We start from the raw sequence: 23,769 nt of genomic DNA, 5'->3' as shown, positions 1-23,769 counted from the left end.
AACAACACATTCAGGGAAAAAGCCGGAGTTGAGGGGAGTAGCGTGCATGTGTAGGGAGACTAGCGAGTGACGAGGAGTTTCTTACTGAGTGGATCCCAGGCCGTAGCCCCTCACCCTCGTCCCAGCCCTGGTCTGCCGGCTGGAAGCTGCACCGCAGTGGGGAGAAGCATGGACGGCGGCCGGAGCTAAGCCAGCAGGAGGGCACTGGGCTCCCTGAGGTAGAGGAGCTGGTATTGCTGTCAAGAACTTGCTCTGACAGAGGCGGCTTGTCCTCTGTGTCAGAGTCAGCTGTTCCTGTTTAAAATGGAAACTTCGAGTACAGAAACCTACACAAAGAATGCAGCCTCTCATGTGTTTCCTCCTTTCCCTGTAACATTAGGTCGTTAGACATTTTCATGAAGACGTGTTTTCTAGAAGTTCAGCACATCCTTCAGTTTCACTTGTTCCTTTTCATTTTATTAAATTCAACAAAAATCAGATGCTTTTATCCTTTTTAACTTGTACGATGTTCACTGTAAAATTGTCTTTATGAAGTCACTCATGTACACCTGTCCTGGGCTCTCCGGCCACAGCTATCACAGCACCTGAAATTCCTTGGCACTTACTAGGACCCAGGCACTGTTCTCAACTTGCATCACATCTCTACTTAATCCTCCCAAAACTTTGAGGTAGGGAGTATTGTTCCCATTTCACAGGTAGGGAACACTGAGGTGAGAGCTTAAGTTGCTTGTCCAATGTCAGGTAGCAGAGTCAGGGGTGGAGCCAGGATTTGAATCCAGGCCACTGTCCTTGGGGTTTTGCGCTGCTCACAAAGCACGTGAGTGTCAGAGAAACCCTTTCTGGGTGTCTGGATTGTTTTGATTTTTCTTTATACTTTATTATTTTTAAAAGTATGTTTTTATGAGATCAACGGAGAGATGACTTTTGAGGAGGAAGCTGGACAGAAAACAGCCTAAGGGATTTGGTGGCTTACTGAGCACACACCAAGGGGCCTGAGGGTGGGATGTGGTGGCTAGCTTCCTTCCCTTGTTCCTTTTCTGCGACTGTGTAGCCCTGCCCGCTATTTGAGCTCCACCGTGTTGGGGATCTCCTGTGTGCCTGCAGCTCTTGGCGTTGCAGGGTAAGGAGGAGCCTCTGCCCCTGTGAAATGGGCACTGGGGTTCTGACCGCTGAGCGTCCAGAAGACACGTATGTAAGTTTGCTACGGTTTCTAATCAAAATCTTGTTTTTTCCCGCCTCTGAAGCCCATGACTCTCTCTGTTGACTAGTTTGAAGCCCGCAGGGCTGTGCACAATGACGATGGGGAGGCCGTATCCCCAGAGCGTGGCCTCTGTGAGGCACGGTACCCTGCATGTGTCGGTTTGTCTTTTTCATCATAGGAGCCTCAGGGTCCGCTCAGAGGAAAATGAAAGGTGGCAAAGTCAGTCCTACTCACTTGCACACGAGCCAGCCTGGCTGGTTGTGTGGGAACCTTGTGGTGCCCAGCGGAGGTCAGCCAGCACCGGCTCCGGCGGCTGGAGTGCAGTGCGTTCAGCTCCAGCTACTGCAGGTAAGAGCCAGTGAGCCCGGAGGACCCTGGTCACAGGGCGGGAGCGGGGGCCAGGCTTCGGGCCGCATCTCCCAGAGCCCCCACCCTCCAGTGCTCCACCTTCTCAGGAACTGCCCCCCACACTGCTTCTGACGTCCTAAGTCCTGGATGATGTCTCCATCACCCCAGCTCCCCCCTTCCTCCCGCCCTGTCCTGCTCTGTTTGTCTGAGCTTCCGTCTTTACTAGGATTGATGCTTCTGTGTCCCCATGAGGTGAGCAGTGAGCCACGGGACACCTGGCACAGCCCTGCCCCTCCCTAGACACCACTGCTCTTTTCAGGGCTGGGGTGAAGGGGCTTTGCTCATGCAGCTTGGCAGTTCTGTGTCTGGGAGCATCCGCAGTGCGCCGAGGATATAGCCTTTATGTGCTAAGGATGCTGGCTCCCTACCCCCTCACTGCCCTTCTTCTCTACAAAATGAGCCCTCGAGGGCAGGCCAGCCACCTTGGGCTGTGCCGGGGCCTAGCAGGTGCCTGCAGCTGGCAGCCACTCCGTGAACGCTCACCGGACACATTGACTGCAGCTCTGTGGGCACCTTTGTCTGCAGTGTCCTTTTTGAGGGTCCAGCAGAGGGGCAATGAATTGGGACTGTTTGGGGAGAGAAGAGGCTTAGAAGCTGAGGCTATGTAGCTCTGACCTGGCCTGATCTCATTGCCACCTCGTCCCTGAGCATCTCCTTTGTTCATACTCTGGGGCCGTAGAATACCATGGGCCTGGGAAGGCACAGACACCCAAGGACTTCTGAGTGCCGAGCTGACTCTGAAGAGGAGGGTGGCCAGATCCTGGGGGTGTGTAGTCCTGGGAGAGGCTCGTTGAGGAGATAGGACCGAGCTGGTTGTGAAGAGTATAAAAGGGTGGATGGCCTAGGTGGAGCTTGGGGAGGGGCTGGAAGATGGGACCTGAGAGCATCCTTGCTCTTCCAGAAAACAAGATGTTAATGTGAGCTTTTGGTGGGGGTGGGACCTGGGAAGACTGGTCTGCAGAGGTGAGCGGGAAAACAGGTCTCTTCTTTCCAGGTGTGGGGCCAGGGTGTTGGGGCAGTAAAGAGGCCAGGGCTCTCCTGAGATGGGGGCTGTGGAGGTGGGGGGGAGGAGCAGCAGAGCCCTTCTGAACGTGCTCATGGCGGGCAGGTGAGACGTGGGGAAGGCGGGACTGGAGGTTCTAACGGAAACTTCAAGAAAGCTGATACATTGCAGAAAAGGCGTTCATTGGAAAGGGAGATGTTGCTCTTTCGGACATCCAGTTGAAGGCGTGAGCCTTGAGGCAGAGAGAACTCACTTTCAATTCTCAACCTTCCCCTTTACCAGTTAGTGTTGTCTTGTTCCTTAAGTTCTCCGGGCCTCGGTTTTGTTGTCTGTGAAGTGGGGATGATAGTGCTTGGCACAGAAGGTTCTTGAGGCCAGGGAAGGGCTGGGCTGATGGGGGCGGTGGCATCGGAAGTTGAGTGGCAGGGCCGTGGGCTGCCATGGGCTGGGTGTGCAGGTGAAAGCTGAAAGGTTAGATAGCGTCCCTTTTCTTACTTGCATGATTATCAGGAGCCTATGTGCCTCCCTCTCTCCAGAGACCGGTGATCTTTTGTCCCTTCCAGCCTGACTGTGGTTTGGGGCAGAGGTGGGCCTTCTTATGTGCTGTGAGGTGGCCACTGGAGAGCTGCTGCGAGCCTCCACCAGAGTTCAGGAACAGCCTATGGGAGGGAAATTCGGGCCTAGGCTAAGGGGAGGTATTGAATGTGGGGGAGTTCCAGGGAAGGGGCCTGGGAGCGGGGAGCAGCCAGATGGCAGGTGGTACGGGCCTCAAGCTGGGGACAAGATGAGAGACTGAGGACCAGGAGGAAAGGTCAGTAGCCCCCAGCCCCTGATTCCAGTGACTGCTGGGTCCCCGGGCCTCACCTGGCTCCCTGTGTGGCCTCGCCTGGAATCCAGGGGCTGTGTATCAGAGGGACGGGGACTCCTCAGGCCGGAGTGAGGAATGTCGCTGTGCTTGATCAATGAAACATGCCATTGCCTCCCCAGAACGAGCCCTCCAGTGAAGCAGCCTCATCGCTGGTTCTCAGCCCGCAGCCTTCCGCCCTCCACCCCCTGTTTGCTGTCGATTTGCCAGTCTATGTCCTCCAGGTCTGGATGCCTTACAGCTCTTTGGGTCTGTTAGTAAGACTGTCGGGAAGCTTTCGGCTTTCTGGGGCTTGCTGCTGAGGCGGGGCTCAAGTGGGCACTCACGGGGTTGGTGGCCGGGACGTTTTGCTGCTTTCTAGAAAAGGTGGATCAATGACCGAGGAAGAAAGACTAAGAATAAAGCTCAGGTTTGCTCCCGCTTTTAGCTCCTCCTTGTAAATAAGGTGAAATTCAATACACTCGAAATATTTTCTATTTAGAGACTCTAGTCACGGGACACCTGGGTGGCTCAGCCAGTTAAGTGGCTGCCTTTAGCTCAGGTCATGACCCCAGGATGTCCCATAGCAGGCTCCTTGCTTAGCAAGAAGCCTGCTTCTACCTCTGCCTGCTGCTCCCCTGCTTGTGCGTTCTTTCTGACAAATATCTTTAAAAAATAAAATAAAATGCTCTTTGACTATATAAAAAAAAAATTCTAGTCACTTTCTCCTATGGGAAATAGGCTGGCCAGGGTTTGTTTTTAAAGATTTATTTATTTATTTGGGGCGGGGGGGGTAGGGGCAGAGGGAGAGGTGGAGAAACCAAAGAAGATTCTACACTGAACATGGAGGGGAGGGGACATGGGGCTCGATCTCACAACCCTGAGATCAGACCTGAGCCAAAACCAAGAGTCAGACGCTTCACTGTGTGTGCCACCCAGGCATCCCTAGGCCAGCCAAGTTTTTGACCTATGGGAAGACAGACGCAGGAGAGTTAGCTTGCTTAAGTAAGTGGATAAACCACGTATTGGTGGCAATAGGTAATTCAGATTTGGCTATAAAATAAAGTAGGTAGCTTATCAAATTTTTAACAGTTCAGCCTTAAATATGTATTTTTAAAAGACCTACACATATAATTTTAGTTTTCTTGTATTCAAATTGGGCTGTTGAACGTTTTCCTTAAGAGGTCAAAAATAAATATCGAGTAAAGTGCTGGTAGACAGAGGTGTGGCTGGGGGTCCCGGGCAGCTGGAGTGGGGGTTCCTTCCAGTGCAGTTGGGGATCGTGTATTTAGAAAACCTCACGGATGTCGACTCCATTCTGCCTGGTATTCCCACTCAGGAGATTATTCTTAAAGAAATCTGGCAGTGTACATGTAATTGGCCAAAAGATGTTTGCCATCGTCTCAAAGCTAATGCTGGGGACGTGTTGTAGCACGAGGAGGTGGGCTAGGTGGGCGGTGGTGCAGCCATCGATGACCACCACAGGCAGTTAGGAACTGAGAGAGGAGCTTCCCCATACAGAACGGGGAGGGGCTATAAATTGAACAAGGACATTTCCGAGGAGACCTAGAACACAGTAGCATTAAGTTCACTTTGCCTTTTTGTTTACACTCAAGTTTCTTTCTTCAAGGAATATATGTGAAAATAAGGGAAAAACAGTTCGTTTTAGGAAAGTGGGAGGTGCCCTTGCTGGCCAGCCCTGTGGGTTATGATGCTGGTCGTGTGTGGCCGCCCCGCTGCCTTCTGGGAGGTGGTCCTGCACTGCCCCGGGCCCCGGCTCTGCTCCTCACCACTCTGCTTGGTTTTTCAGGAGGTGCTTCCTGCAACTGGAGGGACTGTCGGGCCTGAGGACGTGCAGTGTGCGGGGAGCACCATCAACCTTCGGGACCTGCAGTGACCGCGGCCCTTTCCCAGGGACCCAAGGGCCACGCCTCCAGCCTGTGGCCCTGAGACTCTGTTAGGTGGTCTTACAGGCCTGGGGGAGATCCCACTAGGTTTCTGCTCAGGAGGCTCGCTGAGCTCCTCGGAGACTTTTGGGCATGCTTCTCAAAAATGTTTTTCGTTCGTTTTATCAGGAACCGGTTTGGGGCAGTATTCGTGGAAATCGCCTTATAGGAACATGAGGCAAGGCCTGCCCTCAGGGCCAAGCACATGGCTTTCCCAGACTTGGCTGCACACGAATGTCCCTTGTCCCATTTGAGCGAAGCCATGGAGCCCCTGCTGCATGAGGAGAAGAGACTTAGGCAGGGGGTAGGGTGGAGTACAGATTTCCTAGTCAGATAGGACTTCATCTGTGGTAAAAGCAAATGGGATCTTTCACCTTCCATGCTTCAGCATTTGGCCTGAGAAAGATCTAGAAACTCTTTCCCCTTTCTGAGAGCTAGCAGGCTGATTCCCATCCCCTGGGGTGGGGGCTGTGCTTGGGCTGATTCTGTCAGCCCGAGGGGCAGAAGTGGTCCCGTTGTCACAGTGAAGCCAAATTCGAAGCCCTGTTTCGGCAGAGCAGGCGGGGGAGCTCGTGTGAGGGGAAGGAGATGGGGGTGAAGAGGGGCGCACTGGGGCCCTGTTAGCGAGCCCTCTGCACGGAGGCCAAATGTAAAGCTCCTAATTCGGGCATGGATGGTTGAGGTAAACTTTACGTTTTTCTAAATTCTGTATTTGGGTATTCACGTTTAATACTAATTTGTCCACGGTTTCTAAAGTCACAGTCTGAGTCCTGGACATGACGTGTGGGGCAGCGAGAATGGTGTGTCTGCTTGTCCAGGCTGCACACGTGCGTGTTCTGTGTGGCCGTGCATTTTTACAGAGTGCGGTCTGTCTTGCACAGGAGGCGAGCCGATAACCTTGCACATATTTATTTGTTTGTTAGTGGGACTGGCCATGGGGCACTCAGAAATGCTGTTTTTCACCGTGTACCTTTGAGGATTATGTTGATTCAGATGCTGTTTTGGTTCTTGAATTTGGAATTGTCCAAACTCTGCCTGTTCTTTGTTTCTTCATTTCTTGAGTTTTTGGCCTTGAGCTTTTGGGAATGACCCCAGCATTTGGTGGTAAGTCCTATCTCTGTCCTCCTCTGAGGTGCTGTCTCTCCGGGGTGCTTCTCCACCCAGGGGAACTCGGGCCCTGTCAGAAATGGTTTCTGTGCTGCGTCACAGACTAAAGTTTTGTGTCCGCCTGGCCCCTCAGCCTCCAAGTCACCAGCAGCCCCCTCCCTTCATGATGAGCCAGCCCGCCTGCCAGGGTGGTCTTGGGGGCTGGGTCGCCTAGTGGCCGCACTGCCCTGTCCTTCTGTTGGGAGGAGGGGCCGGGCCATGGGAACGCTCTCTCTGGGCTGGGTGGTTGGAACATTCCCCAGAACGTTCTCCTGGGAATGTCCACCACCTATATGACTGGTACTGGCTGTCAGTTTCCTGGGCACTGAGTTCTGTGGTGACCATGGGCCCAACTTCTAGTACAAATGAATAAAAGTTTTTGTACAGTCATGTACTGATGGTGTTACTTGGCTTTACTTCACGGGAGTGTGTGTATAGTGTGGACATCATGTTTTGTTTTTGGTCAATAGTGAGAACCCTCTCACCCGCCTAGCTTGTTGCCTCCTTTCTTGTCTCCGCATATCACACCTCAGTGTGGAACTGGCCTTCATGTCTCAAAGCAGCCACCTCTTACCTGAGGGCCAGATGAGCTCCTTCCTCAGCCATGGGCCTAGGGCTCAGGGATTAGAGGACAGGGTACAGATGTCAGAACCAGCTTGCCTCCTTAAACAGGCCATCAGGCCACCAAGGAGGGGGAGTTTATTTCACACGAGTAAGGAAATGTACAGTGGGAGGCCTGGAGCGGCATGGGGACAGGGCGACGGCCACCGCGGGCCCGCCTGCCCTGCCCCTGCTTCCTGCTGCTGTCCTTGCTGGGCTGGGGGTAGAGCGGCCAGCTGGCGCCGGGTGGCTAGGTGAAGAACAGCAGCTGCTCATCCTTGTCCTCCTCCATCTGCACGTGCTCAGGCTCCTCCTTCACCTTGAGAGCTGGGGGCCGGGAGCGACTCACCAGTCTCCTGCCTCTCTGCAGAACAAGTGGACTCTGTGAGCTGCGCCCCGCGGTGTCACCGCACCCAAAGGTGCCGCCCAGGTCCTGAGCGTGCCTGGAAGCCAGGGAGCTGGGGCTGTGGGCTCCCAGGGACGTCCTGGCCTCCCCCGTCAGCCCACGGGCTCAGGGCTAGAGCCGTCCTGAAATGACTTGGGAGTGAGCCTCCCCAGCATTTCCAGAGCCTGTTCCCTGGGCTGCAGGCCCCTTGATGTGTGTGTGTGTTGGGGCACACCTGCAAACACACGGGCTAAACACCTGGCTAACAGAGAGAGCCCTCTTCCTTCGCTCCAGGGATTTAAGGGGAGACCCCACAGTGTCTGCCGACCCCGTGTGACAGCATAGAGAGCTCTACTCTATTCAGAGAGCAGCCCCTGTCTGCTGGAGGCTGTATCTGGGCTTGGGCCTGCTTTAGGGAGCACCCCTCCTGCTCCCAGGGCCTGAAGAAAGTGGCTGCTCTAGCCTTTGTCTGTGGGGTGGTCAGGGGAAACCCTAGTGATGGGGGATGAGCTGGAGTGATGGGTTCTGGCTGGAGTGTTGGTGGAATGATGGGACCCTGCGGGGGCTGAGCTGCACCTGAGTAGGACTGGGAGGGGGCTAGCCAGGCCAGTCACCCCCCCAGGAGTGCGTGTGCAGGACGACAGGCAGCCCCAGGAGGACTTGCTGAGGAAGCCAGTCCCGAGGGGCAGCAGGACTGGTGGGCCGGGAACGGGACAGCCTGCTCTCTCCTGGCCCTACTTGGGTGGCCCCATCTTTCCCCCGGCGCCTCAGCAATTAGCAGCTGCAAAACGGTGAGCCAGGCTTGGCTGTAGTTCCCCAGCCCCTCTCAGCCCCACAGTGCCTGGTCATGGGGCCCTTGCCCAGCAGTGACTCGCCGGGACCACCCTGCCCACCTTCTTCTTGATCTCAGCCTGGGCCCGGGCCTGGGCCCGCTGCACACGCTCCTCCTGCAGCCGCTTCTGCATCATGACCTTCTCCTCCCGGAGTCTGGATGCAGGGGCAGCACAAGGCGGATTAAGAACTGGAGGCGCTGGGGAAGCTCCCAGATCCCCTTCCCAGCGCCTCCCATGCAGCCTTCAGTCAGGCCCCGGCCCTCCCCCTAGGAGAACACTCCCCTCTCCTCTCCACCCTTCCCTGCCAGGCCAGGTTGGCCTCTGAACCTTGTTCTTGGGGTTCCCGGCGTAGGTCCATCTGCTCGTACCCCTTGGACGGTGGGTCCCTGCTGCCTGCTTCTAGCATTCTGACACTGCCAAGTCTTCCTGCCTTCCCTGCCACCGAACTGGGCTTCCCTGGCTTCCCCCTGAGTCTGCATCTTCCTTCCCTGGGGCTCTGGCAATGCCGATCTCTTCCTCTCCCAATCCAGCAAGGAAGATGGCCATTGCTGTCCCTTGTCCTTGGGGTGAGGCCATGCTGTCCACACCCTCACTTTGGCTCTGGGCCCCCTGAGCCCACATCCTCTCCCACTCCAGACTAAGTTAGGGGTCCTCTCTGGAAGACCTCTCAGCATGGAGCACCAAGGTCCTGTCTCCCTTGGTTTGGGCTCTTACAGGACGAGTCTGTACCCGACCTCTGTCCCCAGGGCCGGCCTGGGCCTGCCTAGAGCAAAGCAGGGGTGTGGAGGGCATCGTGAGGCGGCCAGGCAGACTGCGTGGGGTGGGGCAGGGGCTTGGCTCTCACCTCATGCGGCGCTCCTTCTCCTTGGCCTTCTCCGCCTGCTCGATCTTGATCTGGGGCACCCGCTCTAGGTTTTCCAGCAGCTCGTCCAGGTGGTGCTCGATGATGGTGAGCATCTGCACGGCGCCCAGGTTGGACTCCTGCTGGCTGCCGATGCATTGCTGGTACACGTCCAGCACCTTGCGGTTCAGGCTTTCCAGCAGCTTGTCCTGTGAGGGGGGGCGGGCCGGCAGAGGGGTGGGCCTCTGCCTGCCCCCCGCCGCACAGCCCGCCGCACCCAGTGCCCTTGCCCTCCTGCGATCAGCCAGACCTAGGGCTCCAGCCACCACTGAGGTTCTACCTCAGCTGCCTCAGTGTGTCCATGGGGCCCAGTCCCCTCCTCTAGGGCTCTCTTCTGCCCTGCACTGACCTCAGCTCCCCACAGGACCCTGGCCCATAAGAGTGACTTCCTGTGCGGCCTGGGGCAGATGAACTCCCCTCTCAGCCTGATCTTACACTTAGAAAGTAACACTCCCTACCACATGGACTGGGCGTGAGGACTGAGTGAGGAAGAGCAGACAGGCTCAGGCCAGGAGTGGGGCCCAGCCAGCACCCAGGGAGTCTGTCTGACAGGCCGCGGATACACCAGCCTGCTTGTTGTGGCCTCCTGCGTACCCGGCCTGGGCTGGTACACGGTGGGTGCTCAACAGTAATTTGAGGGAATTAGGAAGCTGGGACTGTGCCTATGCCCCCAGTGCACTGTCAGGAAGGGTGCGCAGTGTGCCCTGGAACGTTCTTGCTCTCTGTGCCCTCAGAATTCTCTCCCTCTTTCAGGCTGGCTTGGGGGCATGCCTTCTTCCTCCTGGCAGGGTCACCTTCTGGACACTTTGTGTTGAAGAAACAGATGTATTTGTTGAGTGAAAGAAGGAGGGAATGGAGGAAGTGTGCTGGGCAGCTGAATGGCCAAGGGGCATAAACACAGGATGACTCCAGTTGGGGGACCAAGGGCCTTCTCCAGCCAGTGCCCCTCGATCAGCCCTACAGAGCCTAGAAGGTGGTGAGGTCGGCACTGGGTGCTCCCAGATGTGCTCTTCAGGGGATTGGGCCCCAGGCCTGTGGTCACCCGCACTCCCTCCGCACTCGCTGCCCTCCGGCTGCTGATCGGGGGGCCTACCTCCTGAGCACCCTTGTACTTGCCGAAGTGGAAGACTCGGGCTTTGAGCTCCAGCTCAGCGGCAGTCTCCTCCTCCTTGGTGATGGACATCATCAGTGTGGTGACCCACTGCTTCAGCTGGTTGACCTCCTTGTCCCTGGATTGGGGACCGGCAGGGCCCTGCCCACTCAGCGCAGCTCCAGGCACTCCATCTCTCTGAGCCTCTCTGCCCCACCACTGTCCTGAGGGCTAAGGGGCCGTGACTGCAGAGTGCGTGCCCGGGGACCAGAGATGCTGCTGAGATGCAGGACTAAGATTTAAGATCTTTAACAATCAGCACTATGAAAAAATAAGTAACCGCTTTATTGAGGTATAATTCACATACCTATAAAATTCTTTTAAAATGCATAATTCAGGGGGCACCTGGGCGGCTCAGTTAAGCATCGGACTCTTGGTTTCAGCTCAGGTCATGATCTCAGGGTCATGAGATGGAACCCTGTGCCAGGCTCCATGCCCAGTGGGAAGTTTGCTTGAGATCCTCTCCCCTCCCTCTGGCCCTCCCCCCACTTGTGTGCTCTTTTTCTCTCTCTCAAATAAATAAGTAAAATCTTAAAAAAAATACAGTTCATTAGTTTTCAGGATATTTATACAATTGCACAACCATCGCCATCATCTCATTTTAGAGTATTTTCATCACCCAGAGGAACCTGTTCCCCATTAGCAGTCACTCCCCATCCTTTCCTCTCCCGCCTGCCCTGTGTCTCTCTTCTGGACATTTCATAAATGTGGAGCCATACTGTGGTGGCCTTTGTGTCTGGCTTCTTCATTCAACAGAGTGTTTTTCAAGGTCTGTCCATGCTAATGGCATTTGTCAGGACTCCATTCTTTTGGAGGATTATGTGACAGTCCCCTGGGTCGGTGGACCATACTTTGTTGAAATGGACATATGGTTGATCCTACCTTTTGACTTTTGGGAATTATGCTGCTGTAAACATTCATAGACCGGTTTCTGTGAGGACATGTTTTTAATTCTCTTGGGCATATATTTATTTTTTAAAAGATTTTATTTATCGGGGCACCTGGTGGCTCAGTGGGGTAAGCCTCTGCCTTCGGCTCAGGTCATGGTCTCAGGGTCCTGGGATCGAGCCCCGCATTGGGCTCTCTGCTCGGCGGGGAGCCTGCTTCCCCCTCCCCCTCTGCCTGCCTCTCTGCCTACTTGTGATCTCTCCCTCTCTCTGTCAAATAAATAAATAAGAAATAAATAAAAGATTTTATTTATTAGAGATAGATAGCAAAGCAGGGGGGAGGGACAGAAGGGGAGAGAGAAACACTCCCCCCTGAGCTGGGAGCCCAATGCGGGGCTTGACCGCAGGACCCTGGGATCATGACCTGAGCTGAAGGCAGACGCTTAACCAACTGAGCCACCCAGGCACCCTTGGGCATATATTTAGAAATAGAATTCCAAAAACCAATTTTTAAGTGAAATAACAAACTTAAAGAGTAATACCAAATAAAAATCTTCCACAATCATGGCATACACTGACCATCATATGTCAGGATTTCCTGAGCAAGAATCCCTGTTCTTAGGGCTGACATGGGTCCACCCAGTGTGGGCAGCTGCATCTGGCCACTCCCCCAGCAGTGCCTGGGAGGCCCAGAGGGACCCTCCCACCCCCCATGGTGATTCTGTGCCTCTTCCCCCATTTGTTGATAGAACTCACCGACGTTTTCCCAACCCTAAGCAAAGACCCATGGGCTGCTGCTCCTTTGCCACTGTGGGTCCCATGGCCTGTCACATGCACCAGAGCAGGGGTGCAGGCCAACCCCCCTCCCCAGGAGTCCTCCAGGCTACACTCCCCTGACTTTGGGGTGGAGGGCTGAGACCAGAAGCTTGTGAGTATGAGGGGGGCTGAGGTAGGTGGCCAGAGGGACCACATGGAGCTCACACACAGCCCACCCACCCAGGTGCTGGTGGGGCTCATGCAGGTCACCTGGGATAACATCAGAGAGCATGTCCTGGGTGTCAGGACCAACTTTTTTCCAAACACACATGCCCATTGTAGGGATAGGTATGTTTAGGGTCAGTGGTACTTGTCCCAAAAGATACATGATTGCATTCAATTTTAACCTTTTTTTTAAAAAAATACTTCCTTCACTTCCATCCCCTTAACTGGTAAGTGTGATGCTACAGCTGGCACAGGGCTGCTGTGCTTGCCCTCTTCCTCCTTTGCTATATGGATGTGGTGGTGGCAGCAGAGGGCTTTCCGTTGTTGTTCTCTTTCTTATCAGGGTAACTGGGATAAAAGGATACCCTTTCCCTACTAGTTCTCTTTCGATGTAAAATTGTTGGGTCGCGATATTTTCTTCTCAACTAGATCTTGCCAATTTATGGGAATGCAAAAGCTTGGGGGACATACTGCTGAGCATTGCTCCTCAGGCTAGCATGCATATCACCTGCATGTTTGTCAGAAATGCAGGTTCTTGGGGGGATTCCAGTGCACACAGAGTCTAAGAAGCACTTCAGTGCTGGAAAAGTGACCTGGTTTTTTCAATAGCTGGACTGCAGGGGGACAAGAAGCTGGAGAGGGAACCTGTAGACCGAAGGGATTTAATGACACAACGAATATTGCAGAGCATGATCTTATTTAGATCTCATTCAAACTAAGTTTAAAAACTCCAATCATTTATGGATTATGGATATTTAATGTTAAGGATTACTGGCTTTTCCAAATATGATGATCGTATTGTGATTATGTTAAAGAATCCATATCTTTTTAGAGATATCGACTGGCATATTTACAGATGAAATGATACATGCCTGGAATTTGCTCTGAAATAATATGGGAGGTGGAGAAGTTGGTGGAATCTAGGTAAAAGTGTATTAGCTATGAGTTGATCACTGCTGAAGCTAGTGATGGGACCCTGTGGACTCATGATACTATTCTCTCTATGTTTGTAGACTTATACGTATGAAATTTTCTTAAAGCTGTTGGGGTGAATTGCAGAAGTTATAAAAAGTTTTGAAAGGTAACAAGATGATCTCTTCATAAATGCCTGGGGACATATAGCCAGAAAGCTTAGTATTAAAAAAAAAAAAAAGCAAACACCACCAAATAGGAATAAAGTTCATTCAAAAGACCAAGCAAAAGAGAAAGAGTTACCATATTCCTGCAGAAATAGCAAGAAAAAGAACAAAAATTTAAAATTTTGAAATAGAGAAAGATGGCAGAGTAGGAGCACCATAAATCTGTCTCCCCACCAGACAATGATTGCAGAACCTATCTGATATAGCCATCTTGGAACTCTGGAGTCTACTGAAAGCTTGCAACTTCCGGGGGAAGGCTTGGACAGTAATTGTGGTTAATTCCCATCCATTTCAGCTCTAAGCATAGTAACACTTACCCAGCCATCACTCCCAGCCATGTGGCAGGCAGCTGTTCAGGTTTTCTGGAGCAACTAGCACACAGCCTGTTGGAGCTAGGGTGGGCAAAAAAGGACCTTGTCCTCCAAATGTTGGGGATCTGTGCCCTGATCCCTGATTGGTGCTTCTGACTACAGAGGTACAGACAAATAGGCAGGCAGCCCTTGTTTCAAGCAACCCCGTAATCCCCCACTTGACTTTCAGAGGATTTAAAGGGCCAATGTTTTTTCCTCTCTTCATTTTTTGCTTTTTCCCCCTTGGAAAGCCAGATCTTAAAGACTGAAGACATGCAAAAACAACAGCATATATGGGAAAAATTCCCTGCATGCCCAGGGAAAGTCTCAGAAAAGACCTACATTTACACTGCAGGATGAGTCTCAACATAGAGACAACCCACAAGATTCTTTTTTTTTTTTTTAATATTTTATTTATTTATTTATTTGTCAGAGAGAGAGAGAGAGAGAGAGAGAGAGAGAACAAGCAGGTAGAGGCGGAGAGAGAAGCAGGCTCCCTTGAGCCAGGAGCCTGATGTGGGACTCGATCCCAGGACCCTAGGATCATGACCTGAGCCTAAGGCAGCAGCTTAACCAACTGAGCCACCCAGGCGTCCCAACCCACAAGATTCTTATAAACAAAACAATACACAATGGAGTAGGGAAATGAAAAATTCACTAGAGGTATTTAAAGGCTTATCTGAGCAGGGAGAAGAAAGAATCAGTGATCTTGAAGATAGGACAATGGAAACTATCAAGGCTGAGGAACAGAAAGAAAAAGATTGAAAAAAGCAAACAGACCCTAACAAACTGGTGGGATACCATCATGAGGACCAATATATGCACCATACGAGTCCCAGAAAGGGAAGAGAAAAGGGGGCAGAGAGAAGATTTGAAGAAAAATAGATGAAAATTCTAAAATTGATGAGAGACATGAATATAAGCAGCCAAGAAGCTCAAGGAACTCCAAGTAAAAGGAAATCAAAGAGCCCCACACTGAGACATTACTATAATCAAACTATTACAGGATAACCAAAAGCCAAAGCCAGAAAACTTTGAAAGCTGCAAAAGAGAAGCGAATCATTTTATACAGAAGATCTTCAATAAGATTATCAGCAGATTACTCATTAGAAACTTTGGTGGTCAGAAGGCTGATATAGTTGAAGTGCTTGGGGGGGGGGGACCCATTAGCCAAGGATTCTGTATCTGGCAAAACTGTTTTTTAAAAGTGAGGGAGAAGCTAAGAGATTCCCCAATGAACAAAAATGAAGGAGTTCATTCCCATGAGACCTGCCCTGCCAGAAATGCTCAGGGGAGTCCTGCACAGTGAAATGAAATCAAGACAGTCAATTAAAGCCCTATGACAGACTAAAAATCTCAATAAAAGGTATAATGTGGGCAATTTTAAAAGCTAGTAGAAATGTAACACTGGTTTGTAACTGGAGAAGGGAAGGAAAAGAGCAAGGGTAGCAATACTAGTTTGTAACTGTTTTCTACATGATTTAAGAGACTAATACATTTAAAAGAATCTTTAGTTTATGTTTTAGAGCACACAGTGTATGGAAGCATAAGGTTGTGACATCCGCAACCAAAGGGATGATGATGGAGCTGTAAGGGAGTAGGGTTTCTGTATGTTAGAAATTAAGGTGGTATAGATTCAAATTTGAGTGTTAACAACCTTAGGATATTAAATATAATCCTCATGGTAACCACAAAGAAAATAGCTATAGAATATACACAAAAAGGAAAGAGGAAGGAATTTAGATATTTCACCACAATCAGCTAAACACAAAGAAAACAGTATTGCAGGATATGAGGGGCAAAAACTATAAGGCATATAGTAGACAAAAAGTACAATGACAGAAATCCCACCAGATCATAATTACTTTAAATGTAAGTGGGCTAAATTCTCCAATCAAAAGACTGAGACTGGCAGAATGGATAACACATGATTCAACTATATGCCGTCTACAAGAGCCTCACTTGAGACCCAAAGACACAGAAGTGTTGAAAATGAAAGGATGGGAAAAGATATTCCATGCAAAAGAGAGAGCAAGGGTAGCAATACTAGGATCAGACAGAAAAATTTATCAGAGACGAAGAAGGACCTTATATATTAATAAATGTCTAATGCAATAAGAAAATATAACAATTATAAGCATTTATGCACCGAATGACAGACTACCAAAATATATGAAGCCAAAATTTACAGATGGAAGGGAGAACTAATTCTATAATAATAGACTTTAATACCCACCTTGCAATAGTGGATGAACAAGCAGACAGAGAATTAGGAAAAAGAAGACTTAAGCATTGCAATACACCAACTAGGTTTAACAGACAGACACAGAAAACTCTACCCAACAACAGAAGCATGTACTCTCAAGGGCAAATGGGGCATTTTTCAGGCTGTCCCAAATATTAGGGCCAAAAACTAAGTTTCAATAGATTTTTAAAAAGATAGATATTATACAAACTTCTCTGTCAACAACTGGATGAAGTTAGAAATTGTTAACAAAAGCAAAACTAGAAATTTCACAAATTTCTAGAAATTAAAAAACACATTTTAAAACAACCAATGGACCAAAGAAGAAATCATAAGGGAAATTAGAAAAAAATAGAGATGAAAAAACCTGAGAACACAACAAAGCAAAACTTAAGGGACACACAGCAAAATTTATGGTGCTAAAGGGAGTACTTACGATGACAAAACTTATATTTAAAAAAGAGATCTCAAACTAACAACCCAACTTTACAACTTAAGAAATTTCTAGTTAAAGAAGAACAAATTCAACCTGAAGCTAGTGGAAGGAAAGGATTAGTAAAAAATTAGAGGAGAAAAACAAAATAGAGAATAGAAAAACAATCAGTTTTTCAAAAAGATCAATAAAAATGACAAACCTTTAGCTTGTTGGACTAAGGGAAATAACTGACATTACTAAAATGAGAATGAAGGTGGGAACATCACTACTGACCCTACAGAAATAAGAAGGATTAGGAGAGAGCACTATCAACTGTGTGCCTCCAAACTGGACAACTTGGATAAAACTGACAAATTTCTAGAAACACAAAATCTACCAAGACTTAATCATGTAGGGGTATCTGGGTGGCTCAGTCGGTTAAGTCTCTGCCTTTTCATGATTCCGTGGTCCTGGAATCAAGCCTCATATCAGGCTCCCTGCCCACTGGAGAGTCTGTGTTTCTCTCTCCTGCAACCGTCCTTCCCCCAAGTTCGTGCACTCTCTCTCTCACTTGCTTTCCCTCAAATAAATAGATAAAATCTTAAAAAAAAAAAAAAGGATTAAATCATGTAGAAATAGAAAATCTGAATAGGCCTATAACCAGTAAGAAGATGGAATCAATAATCAAAAATCTAATACTGGGGCGCCTGGGTGGCTCTGTGGGTTAAAGCCTCTGCCTTTGGCTCAGGTCATGATCCCAGGGTCCTTGGATCGAGCCCTGCATCATGCTCTCTGCTCAGCAGGGAGCCTGCTTCCTCCTCTCTTTCTCTGCCTGCCCCTCTGCCTACTTGTGATCTCTGTCTGTCAAATAAATAAATAAAATCTTTTTAAAAAATCTAATACCAGTCCTTTTAAAACTTTTCCAAAATATTGAAGAGGAGACAACATCTCCTAATTCATCTTAGGAGAGCAGCCAGTGCTCTCCAAATGATTCCAAAGCCAGTCAAAGACACTTACAAGAAAAGAAACTATATAGAAACTATATAGACCAAACTCCCTTATGAACATTCATGCAAAAACATCAACAAATGCTCTGCTAGACCCTGGCCGGCATTTAGGATTCTGGAGGAAACAGGTGACACACACTTATTAGCGTACAGGATTCAGTCAAATATTAGAGAGATTATATGATACTTATATTACAAGGATTAGAAGAAGCAAGTGGGACTCATTCCTGGAATGCAAGGCTGTATTATCAATCAGGGTAATACACTACATTAACATAATGAAGGAAAAAGACCACACGATCATCTCAATTGGTGCAGAGAAAGGATTTGACAAACATGAGAAAACACTCAGCAAAATAGGGAAACAGAAACAGCCTCCATATAATAAAAGCCGTATCTGAAAAGCCCACAGCAAACATCATACTGAGTGGTGAAAGACTGGAGGATTTTCCTCTAAGATCAGAGGGTAAGGATGCCTGCATTCACCACTTCTATTCAACATAGTACTGGAAGTTCCATCCAGAGTGATGAAGCAAGAAAAAGAAAGAAAATCATTCAAGTTGGAAAAGAAGAAGTAAAATGAGCTCTTTGCAGATGACATCATGTTCTGTGAAGAAAACCCTAAAGACTCCACAACAAAGCTGTTAGAATTAAATGAATTCAGCAAAGTAGCAGGAAACAAAGTCAACAAAGTCAATGAAATGCAGTTCTATACACAAATAATGAACACTCTGAAAAGGAAAACAAAAACCGTCCCATTTACAATAGCATCCAAACAATTCCATTTGCAGTAGCATCCCAAAGTTAAAAACAGAAATACCGTATGCCCCGGCAATTGTGCTTTTGGGAATATACCCAGAGGAATTGAAAACAGAGTCTTGCAGAAGCATTTTCACACCCATGTTCACAGCAGCATTATTCACAGTTGCTAAAATGTGGAAGCCACCCAAGTGTGCATGATGGATGAATGGAGAAACAGAACGTCTAGACATAAAATGAATATTGTCTAACCTTAAAAAGGAAGGAAACTCTGACACATGCTACCCCATGAATGAAACTTGAAGGCATTAGGTGAAACAAGCCAGTTACGAAAAGTCAAATATTGTATGATCCCACTTCTAGGAGGTACTCAGAGTAGTCAACACCTTATGACAGAAAGCACAATGGCGTTGCCAGGGACTGAGGGGAGGAGAATGGAGAGGTATTAGTAACAGGGATAGAGCTTCAGTTCTACAAGATGAAAAGAGCAGAGAGTTGGACAGTGGGGTCGGCTGCACAATGTAAAGGTACTTCATACCACTGAACCAGACACGTACAAGTGGTTAAGATGGTAAATTTTGTGTTATGTGGATGTTATCACATTGAAAAAGGAAAAGAAATAGAGACCCCCCTTTGCCTCCACAAACTCAAGAGCAGTGCTCTGCTAGACCCTGCCCAGCATTTAGGATCCTGGAGGAAACAGGTGACACATACTTAGTTCCGGTTCCTATAGGGGTACCTGGCCTTTTTTTTTTTTTTTCTTGAGATGGGGTGGGGCAGAGGAGGAACGAGAGAGAGAGTGAGAGAGAGAATATCTTAAGCAGACTCCATGCTCAGACTTGGGGCTCAATCTCATAACTCTGAGATCATGACCTGACCCCAAATCAAGAGTTGGACACTTACCTGACCTAGCCACCCAGGCACCCACGGAGTGCCTGGCTTTTTGTTCATTTTTATTGGCTGCTTTGGCACTGTGGCTTGTTCTGCTCACTCTTAAACCCTGCGGGAGGTGTGTAGTGTGAGCCCGTCTCCCTGCATGTGGGCCTGCTCTTTGCTTCAGCACAGGGAAATTTTCACCCGTCACTACACTGGGCTTTTGCTCCTCCATTCCGTGTGCAGCCATGTCCTGGAATTCCTTCCACGTGTGCCCCGCACGTGGCCCCCTGGGGTCCTATCGCTTCATCTCCTTGTCCTTTCCCTCAGAGTTCTGGGAGCTGTCCCCAGCTTAACAAGGTTCTCCTTGCCCACTCGATGGCGGGCTGCATCCAGTCCTCATTGTGGTCTTGACCTCCTGTGGGCTTGTCTGCTCCCAGGTCTGTCTCTCTAGCGGCAGGGGTGTAGCTTCTTGGGAGGAATTAAGATGTCTGTTCCGATTCTTCAGGATCTACATTTACTTGGATTTCTCACACACATCCCTTAATGAATGTTTTTTTCTCATGTTTCTGGTGACATTTTCCTGTTTGTGTGTCCTTTGAGCTGCGCATGGGTGCAAGTTCAATACCAGGGACTTCGGAGGACTTGCGCCATTTTGATCGTGCGTCCAGATGGAGCCTGGGCTGGAGGCGGAGGTGCAGGCTGGATTTCCTCTGAGCCGTGGGAACTCATGTCTGAGGGGCAGCCATGGTTGCAGGTGTCTAGCATGGCTACCAAGATGCAGCCCACACAAGGTCTCACCTTAGCCTGAGGTCAGCATTGGAATGTGCTTTCTGGAGCTCGTGGTGCCTTCCGTGTGGCTTGCCTTGCTCTCTGGGCTCTGGCTGCTGCGAGACCAATCCTCATCTCCACCCCTGGCTCACTGCAGGGACCGGGAGTCTGAGTTGCTTCCTGCTCCTTTTCCAACTAACTGGCTGGGCCGGGTTTTCCCGGAGGAAGTTTTGCATGGTTTCCAGGAAGGGATTCAGGCTTAATTTCTCTTTTCTGTTCTTTTGGTCAATGTGGCAGAATCTGGGAGGGGTTGGGTTGGGCTTCATCTCGCTTGAGCAGCTCTGCTCATTCTTCTCCTGGGTCCCATCACCTCTCTGGCTGCTGGAAGTGCTGAGCTGATGCTGGTGTTCAGGCTCTGCGGCTTACTGCAGGCTGTCCTGAGGTCCTTGTGCTCCCTTCTGTATCCAGCAGTCCATCTTCCTAGGCTGGCTCCCCTTGGCCCTCACTGGAGGGACTGTGGAGTGAGCATCTCAAACAGATCACAGCAAGGCAGGCAGAAAATGGGGCTAGGACCCAGTGCAGAAAATTCAAGGAAGTGCTCACCCTTGGGGTCACACATGCACCTCTCTAAATATTGTGCCCTGGGTGTCTCACCCACCTCACCCCAGTCCTCTCTGGCCAAGAATGAATGATGCTGTTCTCTTGGCCAGGGAGGGAGGACATGGCTCGCCCTACAGCCCTTATGCACACAGTCAATGAGAGGCAAGGGCCTTCAATAAACTGTTATTGAGATTTAATTTACATATCACAACATGCACCCGTTCTGTGTGGCATTTGATGAGATTTGACAAACTTATACACTGGTGTAAGGACTAACATCATCAGGACACTGATCATTTTCATCACCCCAATATTTCTTCATGCCCTTTTGTATCAACTCCCCCCACCTTCCCCAGCCACAGGCACCCAATGGGCTGATGTCTCCATTTGTTTTTTCCCTTATGAGCAAACCTCTAAGATGACCCTAGTGACACCTGCCTCCGCAAAAGTATTCACACCCTGGAGTGTAGGCTGAGCCCAGCGGCTTGCTTCTAACCCATGTGGAACGGGATGTCGCTTCTGTGATTAGGTTACATAAGACCATGACTTCCATCTTGCTAGCAGACTCACTCCGTTGGCTTTTTGGCTTGCACATTTTGAAGCAGCAAGCTGCTGTATCGGAGAGCCCATGTGGCAAGAAACTGAGGGTAGCCTCTGGCCTACAGCCAGCAAGGAATCAGGTCCTGCCAGCAGCCACGTGAATGAGCTGGAGTGTGGCTCCTTCCCCAAGTCGGTCTTGGGATGACCGCAGCCCAGCTGCCACCTGGACAGCAATCCATGAGAGGCTCGGGAGCAGAGGAGCTGGCCCAGCTGAGCCCAGATTCCTGATCCGCAGAAAGGGTGAAATAAATGTGTGTTATATTAAGCCACCAAGTTTTGGGAAGATTTGTTATGCAGCAACCGATAACCAATACAGCTGGTTCTAGCACTTCACATGAATAATACAGTCAGTCGTCTTTGGTGCCTGGCTTCTTTCCACACAGTGTGTGTGAGGTTTGTCCGCATTGTTGTCTGTGTTAACAGCTTGTTCCTTTTTTATTGCTGAGTAGATTTCTATAGTGTGTAATGGCCCCTTTACATGTCCACGCCCTAATCCCAGGACCCTGTGGATATATTATACTACTTGGCAAGGGAGAACAAAGGCGGCAGATGCAATAAAGGTCGCCAACCAGCTGACCTGGAGATGGGGAAATGAACCTGGGTTGTCTGGTCGGGCCCAGTGTCATCCTACGCATCCCTATGAATGGAGGAGCAAGGCAGGAAAGAGAGTCAAGAGTGAGGGGTGTGGGAAAGACTCAGCCGGCATTGCCGGTTTGAAAATTTAAGGAGTTATGGTGGCCTCTGGAAACTGGAAGAGGAAACAAAAAGAGCTCCCTTTCAGCCTCCAGAGACGAACAAAGCCTTGCTGGTGCTTTGATTCTAGCGGGGGAGACCCATTTTGGAATTCTGGTCTCGAGGACTATAAGGGACACATCTGTTGTAAGGCACTCTGTGTGCAGTCATTTGTTACAGCACGCACACAGCTTGTCTGCTCCCCTGCTGTGGGCACGCAGGCTGTTCGTTTTCTTTTCTTTTTTAAATTTTATTTATTTTAGAAAGAGTAAGCAAGCAAAAAAGCATGACAGGGAGAGGGGCAGAGAGAGAGAGAGAGAGGGAGAGAGAGAATCTTAAGCAGAATCCATAGAGGAGCACAGAGCCTGATGTGGGGCTTCATCTCAACCCTGAGAACATGACCTGAGCTGAAATCGACAGTCAGACACTTAAACAGCTGAGCCACCCGGGCGCCACCAGCATGTGGGCTATTTCTAGTTCTTGCCTATTATGAATAATTTTGCCGTGAAGAATCCTGGGAATTTTTTTTTTTTTGGTATGTTGTCTCTAATACAGTTACTCTTCCTTCCAATGTTGGAACAGATGTCTCATTCGTTGTTGTATAAGTTTTTTAATAGAGACTTCAACTTTAAAAGCAGTTTTAGGTTCATGGCAAAATTGGGCAGAATGTACAGAGCTTTCCTAAATATTCTCTCCTCCCACCTGCCTTCCCTCACCATCGACATACATTTGTTACAATCAATGAACATACACTGACACATCATTATCACCCAAAGCCAATAGTCTGCATGAAGGTCCACTCAGCGTTGTGCATTCCATGGGTTTGGAGAAATGTATAATGACATGTATCCATCATTAGGGGTATCATACAGAGTCATTTCCTTGCCCTAAAAATCTTCTGTGCTGCACTTACTTATCCTTCCTTCCCCCCAAGCCCTGGCAATCACCATCTCCATAGTTTTCCTTTTCTAGGATGTCCTACAGCTGGAAACATACAGTTGTAGCCTTTCCCAGAAGCCTTCTTTCGCTTAGTAATATGCTGTTAAGGTTCCTCCCTGTCTTTCTAAGGCTCAATAACTCCTTTTTTTTTTTTTTTTTTTAAAGCACTGAATGATACACCCTCGTTGGAATGTGCCAAGTTTGTTTATCCATTCACCTACCGAAGGACATCTCAGTTGCTTCCAAGTTTTGGCAATTTTGAACAAAGCTGCCATAAACATCTAGGTACAGGTTTTGTGTGGACCTACGTTTTTGACTCCTTTGGGTAAATACCATGGAGTGTGCTTGCTGGATCATATGGTGAGAGTATGTTTAGCTTTGTAAGAAACTGTCTTCCAAAGCGGCTGTCCCGTTCTGCGTTCCCTGCAGCCATGGGTGAGAGTCGCTGTTGTTCTGCACCCTCACCAGCATTCGGTGCTGTTAGTCTTTGGATTTGGGCCATTGTAATAGGTGTAGATAGTAGTATCTTACTGGTTTAAGTTGCAATTTCTTAATGACATTTGATGTTGAATATCTTTTCATATGTTTATTTGCCATCTGTATCTATTCTTTGATGAAGTGTCTGCTCAGGTCTTTGGCCCATTTTTAATCATATTATTCATTTTTTATTGTTAAATTTTAAGACTTCTTTGTATATTTTCGAAAACAGTTCTTTATCAGATATGTATTTCACAGATATTTTCTCCCAGCCTGTGACTTGTCTTCTCATCTCTTATCTTTCATAGAGCAGAATTGTTAAGATTCATAGAATCTAGTTTACCAATTCTTCGTGGATTATCACTTTGGGATTGTATCTAAACATCACCAGACCCAAGGTCACCTAGATTTGCTCCTATGTTATCTTCCAGGAATTTTATGGTTTTGCATTTTACTCTTAGGTCGATGATCCATTTTGAGCTAGTTTTTTATGAAAGATGTAAAGTCTGTGTCTAAATTCATTATTTTGTGTGTGGTTGTCCAGTTGTCCCAGCACCATTTTTTTGGAAAAGTCTAT

General features: G+C 49.1%; 2 protein-coding genes across 3 annotated transcripts in view; one reads left to right on the top strand and one right to left on the bottom strand.

Annotated features, from left to right (window-relative positions):
* The window catches only part of ZXDC (ZXD family zinc finger C), a gene marked incomplete at its 5' end in the record, with an annotated part of 38,650 nt that extends 31,687 nt beyond the window's left edge, over positions 1-6,963 (top strand). The window contains 3 exons of one of the 2 annotated variants that reach the window (XM_080801164.1): positions 1,380-1,549; positions 3,600-3,701; positions 5,267-6,963. In XM_080801164.1, coding sequence (XP_080657290.1) covers positions 1,380-1,549; positions 3,600-3,701; positions 5,267-5,353 — 359 coding nt within the window. In that variant the 3' untranslated portion in view covers positions 5,354-6,963. The remainder of the gene's footprint in view (positions 1-1,379; positions 1,550-3,599; positions 3,702-5,266) is intronic. The other variant, XM_080801163.1, reaches the window with a different exon arrangement.
* Positions 6,964-7,398: 435 nt separating this feature from the next.
* Positions 7,399-23,769, bottom strand: part of CFAP100 (cilia and flagella associated protein 100) — a gene marked incomplete at both ends in the record, with an annotated part of 41,965 nt that continues 25,594 nt past the window's right edge. The window contains 4 exons of the mRNA XM_080810956.1: positions 7,399-7,512; positions 8,427-8,520; positions 9,211-9,416; positions 10,361-10,496. Of these exons, the coding sequence (XP_080667082.1) occupies positions 7,399-7,512; positions 8,427-8,520; positions 9,211-9,416; positions 10,361-10,496 (550 nt within the window). The remainder of the gene's footprint in view (positions 7,513-8,426; positions 8,521-9,210; positions 9,417-10,360; positions 10,497-23,769) is intronic.

Source organism: Martes martes (assembly GCF_963455335.1).
Source record: "Martes martes genome assembly, chromosome: 1".
Taxonomy (NCBI): Eukaryota; Metazoa; Chordata; class Mammalia; order Carnivora; family Mustelidae; genus Martes; species Martes martes.
Note: the sequence above shows the minus strand (reverse complement) of the source record. Positions and strands in the feature narration are given on the sequence as shown.